At 40.2% G+C, this 10,852-nt stretch overlaps 1 protein-coding gene and 1 pseudogene across 1 annotated transcript; both read right to left on the bottom strand.

The window, feature by feature from the left end:
* Positions 1–334: 334 nt before the first annotated feature.
* LOC119038716 (leucine-rich repeat transmembrane protein FLRT2-like) lies at positions 335–1,459 on the bottom strand. The gene has a single exon (XM_037131268.2). It carries the CDS (start codon positions 1,457–1,459, stop codon positions 335–337), a length of 1,125 nt encoding a protein of 374 aa, XP_036987163.2.
* A 2,069-nt stretch (positions 1,460–3,528) lies between these two features.
* On the bottom strand, positions 3,529–10,097 carry LOC119038715 (40S ribosomal protein S18-like; annotated as a pseudogene).
* Positions 10,098–10,852: the final 755 nt, after the last annotated feature.

Here is a 10,852-nt window from a genome sequence, read left to right as displayed (position 1 = left end):
TATTGTTAAAGAAAATAAAGCTCTTACTACCAAGAAACAACTTACATAGCATTTTATACCTAAACATTTACAAAGAAGGCACATCACAGTTCTTTTTGTTAACAGTGAGAAAAGCAAAAATGATTGTAACATTAACTTTGGGGGTTCTTATAACAACGGCCGGTGGAAGAGGAAATACACAACACAGAGTGAAACGCCTAAATCAGGTGTTCAGACAAATTTTCCAAAGATGTGCTTTTTAGATAAAATGTGTGATTTATGTCTCTGAAATCTAAAGAAAGGAAAGGAGTGAATTATATACGCTCTGACAGAAGCATGAACATCAGTCTCCTCTCTACCCCACTTCTCTGTCAGAAGCTGTATTAGTGGTTTCGGTAAAGACATGACAAAAGTTCATATTCATCTCGGTGACAGCCATCCCGCGGACTTGCTCAGGGCCTTGGCACATGAAACCGAAGACACTGAGAGATGAAGGAATATATCTGAGCCATTCTGTGACCCATTTAATACCACAGTCACAAAACCAAGGGTTGTTTTGAGCAGTGAGCTGTTTCAGGTTGGAGAGACTGTCAAAGACCCCTTGAGTCAGCACGCGCAGCTGGTTGTTGGATATATCCAGCTGTTCCAGTTCACGGAGATTGGAGAAGGCCGTCAAAGGGATGTGGTTTATCTGGTTGTCCTGCAGATACAGCCGGAGCAGATGCGTACCTGGGAGGTCAGATGGGGGGTGGGAGAGCGAATTCCTTACCATTGACAATTCCTTGAGCTTGGTGAGATGGCTGAAGCTGCCCCTGGCAATGTCTTCATTGGTCAGGTTGTTCCCATCCAAAATCAGACACTCCAACCTCCTGAGGTAATGAAAGTCCACATCCGATACGAAAGCAATTCGGTTTTCATCCACTCTCAGCTCTTGCAAGTTCACAGGAAGCCCAAAGGGTACTCTGTTCAGATAATTCTTGGACAGGAACAACAATTTGAGGCTAATCGCCTCCCGGAAGGCCCCAGTTTCTACTCCCTCTGTGGATAAAAAGTTGTCATCAAGGTATAGTTCTTCAAGCTTCAAGAGCTGGGCAAGAGCTGTCCGTGAAATGGTCCGAATGACGTTTTCCTGCAAATGGAGAACTCGAACATTCTTGGGGAGGTTCACGGGGAACTCGTCCAGCTGGTTGCCGTAAAGGTAGACCGTGTGCACTGACTGCACGCTGTGTAGCTCTGTAGGAAACTCAGCGTTATTAATTTGGTTGTTTTGGAGGTAGAGGATGGTTGTACCCTCCGGGATCCCAAGAGGCACTGAGGTCAAGCTTCGCTCATTGCAGTAGACAAAGTTCCTGTCGCAGCGGCACACACTGGGGCACCCCAGGAGTTTGGACACTTGTGAGGAGAGTCCCAGAGAAATGAGAAGCCAAGATTTCAGGAAAAAAGCCCCATAGCTGGGCCACTGTGTGGTCTTCAGGCCCATTGCTAAAGCACAAAAATAAAATACAATGTCTTGGGGAAACAAGAACAAAGTAGAAAGCAAAACCAAAATGACTGGATGGAGTTCTATCAAAGTCCAGAAATCCAAGGAGAGGAAAAGACTCAAAGGCCCACAGTCAAAAAATCTTCCTGCAGTCCCTGGTTGTATCAGCCTGTGTTGACCTCCTTGCTATTGTCCAGCACATGCAAAAAAGAAAATTAAAAAGAAATTCAAAAGAGAGAATTTTCTACACAAGCCAGCTATAAAGCCATGTTATCAGCGGTCGACAGGGCCCCTGTTGGGCAGGCAGAACACCCACCTCCCGTTGTACGTCAGAACAGCATTGCTTAGTCTGTGAACTTCTTGGTTAAGCTCGATCTGCAACCTGTGTAGGCAAGCAGAGAGAAAAGAGTCAGTTGATGGAAGTACCAGAAGAAGTGTTGACCTGACTGTACTCCTCAAGAATGTTGTGATTGGGACCAAATGACTAGAGGCAGGTGATTGGCATTAAATAATATTTAAGTAACAATAATTTCATTGAAAAAATACTCAAGAAATGAAATGACTCAATTGTCTTCAAAACAAAACCATACTCTTACCTCTCACTGTCAATGATTATATTGTGAATTTTACAATCCCAGTCAGTACCATCTCATAAGTACTATTTGCATATCTAAATAAATGGGCACATCAGGAAATCCACTGAATCAAATAACGAGATCACCTACAAATCCAACTGGTTGAAAATTTGTTTCAAGGTGAAACACGTGAATAAGGAACTAATAAAATTTAAGAAAAAATGCAAAGACTTTTTAATTTATAAAAAATGAATGCAAATTGGGAACCAACAAAGTCAACTAAAAAAAATGCAGCCTTTTGATTTAACACCTTGAGGAAACACTACAAAACTAAGGCACAGAAGCTTGTGTGAATGTAGAGAGAAGACTTCCCTTCCCATTTTCTGCCTCTTCTCATCTTTAGTGTTCCTCTAAAACAGCTGAGATCCTGGTGACCAAGGAGAATGACCACAGTCCAGTCCAGAACTCATTGTCCCTCATCCCCTCCTTTGGAACCTCCAGATGTAGATGAGACAGGCACCTGTGAGCCCCTTGAGAGTCGCAAAACGCATGACTGAGAACACATTATTTTTTAACAACACAACCTTTTTCCCAGCTGTGAGTTTTTCTTGCCCTAAAGTAGGACTTTCGGGAAACTTTGAAATGATAGAAGGCACAGTTATGGAAGTAAAGGCAACCTACAGATAAGTACTCCTGCCTTTATGCTCCAGAACTTGTCCCAACTGTTTTTAGATTAGAGAGGTAAAGAAGTTAATTGAAAGGTGCCAGATTTGATTTTCCTACAGAATAAGCCAACATGACAGGACATGGAAAGCTGTGTGTCTCTTAATTCTCACCAATAACCTGAGACCAAAACTACTTACATCAAAAAGCACAGAAAACTATTTGAAATTGTTTCCTTAGCTTTCTTTAGAAACATAATTTATAAAAGAAAAAAAATGTTAGTGTTATTTAAATGTCAAGGATATTGTAATTTCTTTCTGTAATTTAAAAACCCCTCTATGCTTAAAGAATAATGTACAGTAGAACTAAAGGCAGTACAGAAAAATGAGTAGAATGCATAAGCATGCTGACATCTTAGCTCAGGTTCAAATTTTCAAACCATCTCAATGTTCCCTAATAGCTGGTTACTCAAGTGTGATCCTTGGTCCAGAAACATGCACTTGACCTCAGAAGTTATTAAAAACACAGTATCTACATGAGAGCCCCAGGTGGGCACATTAAAATTTGACAAGCACTGCTTGAAAGAGTGCTATCTTACTTAATCATTCAAATGTTTTAAATTTTCACATGTAAAATAAATGTAAAAGCATGTGAATTGACTGTTTTGAGAAAAGTCATAAGGCATACTCACCACTCCATCTCCAACAAATAGACTCAAATTACATCTTACATGTAAATGACATTTTATGAGGAGCAATGCAATGGATATCTATCACCTGGCCTCAGCGGACTCTTCTCTACCCAACCCCCAAGAGATGTATAAACTGTTTATTAACAGACAAGCCTACAGGTGTATTTCTTCTTGGACACACCCACAGTGTGACCCCAGAGGCCTGTGGTCTTGGTGTGCAGGCCTCAAGCACAAAGACCACAGAAGTAACACAGCCCTCTGTGGGCTTGGCTTTTCTTCAGCCACCCCAGGTCTTCACAAATCTTCTGTTCCAGACCCTTAGCCAGGACCTGGCTATATTTTCCACCCTTCACATCCTGCTGTCCTTTCAAGAACCAGTCTGCATTCCTGCCAGTCCTGGCTCTGCATCATGGTGATCACCCATTCTACCTCCTCCTCAGTGAGCTCTCCTGCCCTCTTGGTAAGGTAGATGTCTGCTGTCCTTACCATGACAAAAGTGTATCTTCACCCCACATCCCTCATTGTAGTAAGGGCAAAGGCTCTTTTCTGTCATTCATCAGTATTAGCATTGAGTCCTCGAAAATGTACTGAAACTTCTCAGGAACCACTAGAGATATCACTCCAGTGGTGTGTAGGCCTCCTGGGGAAAAGCCTCACCAGACTCCTGAAAAGTGTTTATCTAAATGATAAGCACTATTGTCTGATGGGAGTCATTGGTAATTAGAGGAAAGCCCTTTTCTATAGCATAATTTATTTAAGAACAAAAAGAAGTATGACCCAGGGGAGTCTTCAAAGTGTGATGTGAACACACAGAGCATAAAATTTCCCAAAGGTGAGAAACAGCTGTACCAGGGTCTCCAAGCAAGTTCCTCTGTACAAAGAACTGATGCTCAACTCTGTTTACAAACCAAGGTTTTAGGGCCTGAAAACAGTAAACCAGACTTGAAAATGACAGCATTTACTTGGAAAGCTCCTCAGCTACCAGCCGCAAAGCAGAAATCACTAGGAGTTAACAAAGTGCTCAGGGATGGACCTGGGGACTTTCACTGTGCAAACAAATTATCAATTTTCAACTTGCTGAGTTGTGTGCTCTGCAGAAAGAGGAGGAGTAAGTCCCTCTGCCCCAGACCTCATGCCCTTGCAGGTGTCTGTTATTGTGTTTCTTCTCCAATTACATAAGAAGAGGGAGTGGTCCTGAGGATGGCTCCTCATAGGATTACAAGGGGCAAATTATCACTGTTTATCCACCTTCCTAGGAGAAAAGTTCCATCTAGATCACAATGTCTTGATCAGTTATCACAACTGCTGGTTAGGGTGAGCACAAACTCTTAGGGTTTTCTGAGCATCTTGGGAATCCCACAAACCATCAGTGCCCAGTGTATTTGCTCTCATCCTTGGATCCACAATAGTCTAAATATCATGTCAGCCAATATATTGTATCTCTGTTCACAGTAGCACAAGTATAACATCACAAATATGCAGAAAAATATTTTTGAATTTCAGTGGGCTAAAATTTCCTCTATATGTTCAGCTTTAGTTCCTACTGAATACCTAAGGCAGAAATAGCACTAAGTGATAGTCAAAAGGCTGGGCCCTGAGAGCTCACCCCACCTCTGACCCTCAGTAGCTCTGGGACTTTGAATAAACTAGCCCTTTAAATCTGGTCTCCTCCTATGAAAAATGAGGATAATATAGTTCCCAAATCACAGAACTCTTGGGAACATTAAATTGGATAAATATGGCGAAAGGCTTATATGGTGCCTTATACATGGAAAAAACACAATATTATAAATGGTTATTTCCTGTGTACTGGTTATTATTAGTACCATCCAAAGATGTAAACTCCAACATGTAGAGAAAATGAAATCCCCTTTTTTCTGCCATCACCTGTGTCCTTTCACTTACCCCAGGATTTCTCAACTTCAGAACTATTGACATTTAGACCTCGTAAGTCTTTTTTTAAATCCTCACTGAAGGACATTTTCTTTTTTATTGCTTTTTAAAGAGTGCACAAGGAAGGGGGGAGAGAGAGAAAAAAAGAGAGAGAGAGGGAGGGAGAGAGAGAGGCAGGGGGAAGAGAGAGAGAAAGGAACATTGATGCGAGAAAGAAACACATCGATCATTTGCTTGAGTAAATAGCCTGAATGGGAAGAAAATCAGCCACCTATGTATGTGCCCTGACTTGGAATTGTACCCATGAGCTTTTTGTTTACAGGGCAAATCTCCCACCAACTTATTGGCCATGCAGAGTAAGGCCAATAAGTCTTTTGTTGTGGGTTTGCCGTGAGCACCCAAACATGTTCCCAGACAGTGCCATATGCATGTCTGTTAGGATAGCAAAACCTCCCAAGTTGAGAACCATCCTCCTGCCCCATCTTCTAAGTACTTTAGAAGGTTAACATTATTACTCTGATTTTACAGAGGAAATTGAAGGTAAGTTTCTAGTAAATGGAGCCTGAAAATGTTCCTTGCCATGGGCATGGAAAATGCAGTATGTATTTCATTTATTTCTTGAACAAATATTTATTGGGCACTAGAATGAGAATACAGTCTTTTGCAGAGCTGATGTGGTTTTTGGCTTGGTGAAGTTTACAATTTAGTGAAGGGAGAAAACTGAAGAACAGGGAATACAGTGCTGTGTAAGCAGCAAGAGGAAATTACATACTGTGTATGAAGTTCTAACCTAGCCTGCAATGTATCAGAATAAAAACACTGAAGGAGGACTGTCTAAGTGATGATCTGAAAGACAAAAAGGGGCAAGCCAGGGAAGATTCAAAAAGTTCTGCTCGTGGACCCAAGCTGATGATGATGAGGATCAAGAGGCAAATCCCAAACCAGCTGAGAAAAGGAGCAAAACTTTGACTTTCCCCCAACTTTGTCTGCTCCTCACTGAGGCAGTCCTACTTTTAGAAGATCAGAAACAAGCTCATGTTTCAAAATTGTTCTCCATTTCATTTGTGAGTCTCTATCATTGGAAACAAAAAGATTTTGCTTCCCAAGATAACTTTCAAATATTGACCACAAAAGTTGTATTTTCTTTTTCCTATTTGTTTGAATGTTTCATTGACCATGCTTCCTCTCTAGAAAACTGAAGAACATGAAAATAGGCTTCAGGGAGGTGCTAGGTAAAGACAGAAATTTTTATTGAAAAGCAGAAAACTATTTCAAAAGCCCAGTGTAAATCAACAAGCAACCAATGCACTTTGGAGACAGCAAGAGGTGGCCCTGCCAGTCTGTTAAAGATGGCAGTAACAGCAGAAGTTTTTCCAGACTACTTTACTCTTTTCATTAGAATTCAGACTCAAAGCACACAAATCATCGAAAAGCTTTCTGCAAAGTGTTTCCTTCCTAGTGCTGCCTAACAGCGTTGTTTTTTTTTAATAATTAATTCCAGGATCCTCTCTTTCAGGAGTGCTTAATAAACTCAGACTATAATAATCATAGTTCAGAAAATAGAAACTGTCAATAGGCACTGCCGATTACATAATACAATGACACTAGGAGGAACCTAATAAAATCTTAATGGTGTTAGCATTGGCTGGATTGAGACAGGACAGCACCGTGCGTGAAGTGATACAGAGGCAAAAACTCACCTAGAGACGGAGTCACCTAGAAACAATTCTGTTTACATGAGACTTGGAACTTGTGGAGTTGGGCAGTGTGTGCTTACAATCAGACACAGGCAGGTGCAGGGTCCATAGTCCTCCCTACACTGCAAATGTCTTTGTTACAATCTGGAATCACTAACGCAGTTTTAGCTTTTGTGCATTTTTCCACATTCCTGAAGATAGGTTATAAATACTGTGCACACGACAGTCAGGAGAGTTCTGTACTTAGTTGGTCAAGATGTGGGGATTAGCAGAGGAATTTTGGGGAAATATAACAACATTCACCACGTACGTAACTTGAAATCGTTTTTCCATTTCATTCACTGAGCCCCTAAGTTTCTCATTAGGCAAATATTTTTCTTTTGCTAAAACAAAGAGAGAGAAATAAGGGAAGAGAGGAGGAGGGAAAAAGGGAAGGAAAGAAAGGAAACACTTTATTTAAACAGTTGACAATTTTCTGGCTTCAGTCCATCTAGAATTGAAAGCATTAAAATTGGGGGAAAATTATTCTCCCAGCAAGCATAAAAATCTCTAACACATTTAAAGAGTTGTTCTCCTAAAACTTCCAATGCAGTTGGTTCAAATAATGGGGATAAGTGTAGAACAAGCAAACAATGTTAAAACTCAAAGGCATAAACTTGGAAGACACTCATTACTGCCACAGGCTGATCAAAACCTCTCAATCCACTAGGGAGCTCCCACTGACCATCCATTGGGTCCATTAAAATCTGCATAATCGAAATTACAGACAGAGCCTTCAAGGTGTTCAATAAATCTGGTGGTGAACAAACCCTAACAGAGAAGAATTTTACTGAAACAACATCAATAGAATTAAAGGAAAGAAAAAAGTGCATGATACATAAAGAACAGACCTCCTATGCCTCATATCTATATACGTTTAATATACATATATACATATATACATATACCTAACACATGGAAAACAGAATAATTATGTGCTGGTCATTCTTGCTAGTAGCTTAAAAACAATAACAATGGAATATTACTCAGGGATAAAAAGAATGAAATCTTGCCATTTTTGTTAACATGAGTGAAACATGAAGATATTATACTAAGTCAAACAAAGGCAACATACTATACTATTGTATTTATATGTGAACTCCAACACAAAACAAAAACAGATTCATAAATGAAAATAACATTGATGGCTACTAGATGGGAATAGTGTTGGTGGGGGTGGGACAAATTGGATAAATGGGGTCAACTGTATCGGAAAGTGATAAAAAGACTTTTAGTGGTGATTATGTTGTAGTTCAAATAGATGTCAAATTGCATGCTGTACCACCAAAATTTATAAAATGTAATATACCAATTTTACCTCAATAAAAAATAAAAACAAAAAATAATGAAAGTCTCTTGCTCTGGGGAGCTTTTGTCTCTAATTTATAGAGAGTTGGTTTGTTTAATGCATCAAATTATATTATCCTCTCTCATTCACTATCTTGATCATAGTTCTTTCCTTTGAACATAAACACATATACCTCTCTATTCATTAATCCTGCAAATAAGTGGAGATATTTATGTGTCTCTGAGATCCTCTCCTTTCCTGTGTAAATGTCCCATTTCTTCCATGTCCTTCAGACTCTTAGCAATGCTAACAACTTCACTGGTAATACCTTTCTTGGAACATGTTACCCAGAATGGAAAACAAGGCTCACAATGTGATTTGACCAGCACCAGCAAAGTCCAGCAAATGCCTGGGGAATGTTCACTTCCTGCCAGACATGGACATAGTTACTAGAAAGATAACTATCACATGGCCTTTGGTGTTGAAAAGAAGTTCATGACAGATCAAGGCATTCTCTACGTAAATCTCAGTTTAATTCCCAAAACATTTTAATGTTTCATCTAATCCTATAAAAACCCTTAACAAATATGTATATCAACCTTGAATGAAGTCCACAGAAATGAATCAATTTGCCTGAAACACATATAAATGATTTGGGGAAAACTTCCTGAAAGAAAATATGAGCTTCAGGTATGATATTATGAATAGTGTTAATTATAATAGTATTAAAACTGACACCTACTTCTCTGCCAAAATGAAAGCCCCTTCTCACTGCTTAAATTTATAAAACTAGCAGTAGCACAACACTGAACTAGGTAACACTTCCAAGCTGGACCTGTGTGTAGAGAAAGGGTAATTAGCCAGGGATCCATTACCCACTCTCCCCACGTCACTGCATGGCTCAGTGGGAGTGGGAAACCAAGTGGATGCCCAGCTGATAAACATCATTAAGGTGCTAAAGATTAGAGGTGCCTAAAATTCTTGATGGGCTACCTACAGGACGGTAGCAAGACAGGCAGATTCCCCTTGCCTACTTCAGTGTCAATGAGTCCCAATCTCCTGTCACCACATTCTACAGCTTGAAAAGGTCTCTATGTGTGGCCATGGAAGAAAAAACTCTGGAAGCTGAAACTAATCTCCAACTGCCCAACACAAGGCCACCTCACTTTTACTAACCACTTGAGATGAGATGTCACAGGTATCATGAATTCCTTGAAAAGCAACGAGAAAATACCTGTAGAATATGGCATCAGTAATCTATAAAACAGCAAATGTAGAGAAAACCTTGCTACATCTTTCTTTTCTTTACAAAAGACAGTGACCAGCCAATTTGATAAGAACGCTAAACTCCAGAAAGTGTGAAAGCTTTCTTCTTCCGTCATCTGCCCTACAAATCAAGCATGCAATGATAATTCAGAATGTGAGTGTCTCTTTCTCCGGCTGTCATGCACCCAAGTGCAATCTGCCAGCACTTGCCTAGAGTGGGGAAGGAGAGAATAAGTCACCCTGCTTCTCCCTTTTCCCTCCCCTTCTTTTTAGGAAGGAAAGCTAGGCTGACATAGAATAGAATATGCATATTTGAGGTTAATATGTATATTAGGTCTACCAGAAATAAGAAATTATTAGCCTAATGTGAGACCTCCCCATCTAGCAAGCCTATTATACTTCCCTGGAAAATACCTTCTCCCATGCTCCTCAAGATGGCACCAAGATTCACCCTTAGACCTTCAAACCTTCTCCCCTCACTCTCTGTAGACAGCTTAATTTTAATCTGCAGATCACTGGAAGACATCGGACAGCATCTTTGCCAAATGTATGAGTCTACCTGCACCTGAACCCACTTTCTTTTTTTAACCGTTGACAATGTCATTGCTTCCTTGGAACCCATGCCTTACACGCCTTTCCAGAACATAATTCTCCATCGCCTCCTTCTCTGTGTGTGAAACATCTTGTTCTCAAACTAGATCCATTTTTAAAAATTCTCCAATATTTTCCACTTGTAAAACTCCATTGATCCCAAATCCCTTCCTCCAGCTGTTGTCACATTTCTCTCCTTGCCTTTATCCAGATTCCTAATAGAAAATAGTCCATCATCAATATTTTTGTCATCTCACTTCCCATCTTCTTTCACCATCACAGTCCACACTGGTTCCTGCCCTACTTTCCCATACACATCTCTCACTGATGTCAGCAGTCAGGAAGCCATTTGGTATAGCAACAGCCCCAGGCTGCTAAAGCCAAATGGCTTTGCCTGTCTTCCTCCTACTTGAGGTCACAGCAGCATTGAGACTTGTTGTGCATGCCCTTTTTGAAATATCATCATTCCTTGGTTGCTGTGACATCAAAGGCTGCTGCCTTTCTTCCTATTCCTTCTGCTATTTTCTATTCTATACGATTTCCCTCTTTAATTCTACACATTCACTGTGAGTCCAGTAAACTTGGGTGACATACTGGTCTTATTTTCTCTCTTTAGGAAATGATCTCCAAGCCTTAAACTTAAATTGTCATCTTATGCAAATGGAACATACACTTAAATCTCCTTCTTAG

This window comes from Artibeus jamaicensis, unplaced genomic scaffold, assembly GCF_021234435.1.
Source record: "Artibeus jamaicensis isolate MK-2021 breed Jamaican fruit bat unplaced genomic scaffold, CSHL_Jam_final contig_851, whole genome shotgun sequence".
Lineage (NCBI taxonomy): Eukaryota > Metazoa > Chordata > Mammalia > Chiroptera > Phyllostomidae > Artibeus > Artibeus jamaicensis.
The sequence above is the reverse complement of the archived record's forward strand: the minus strand, read 5'-3'. Positions and strand labels throughout refer to the sequence as shown.

Excerpts from the sequence above, each read along its gene's own strand:
- LOC119038716 (XM_037131268.2), bottom strand. The coding sequence starts at position 1,459 with ATGGGCCTGAAGACCACACAGTGGCCCAGCTATGGGGCTTTTTTCCTG.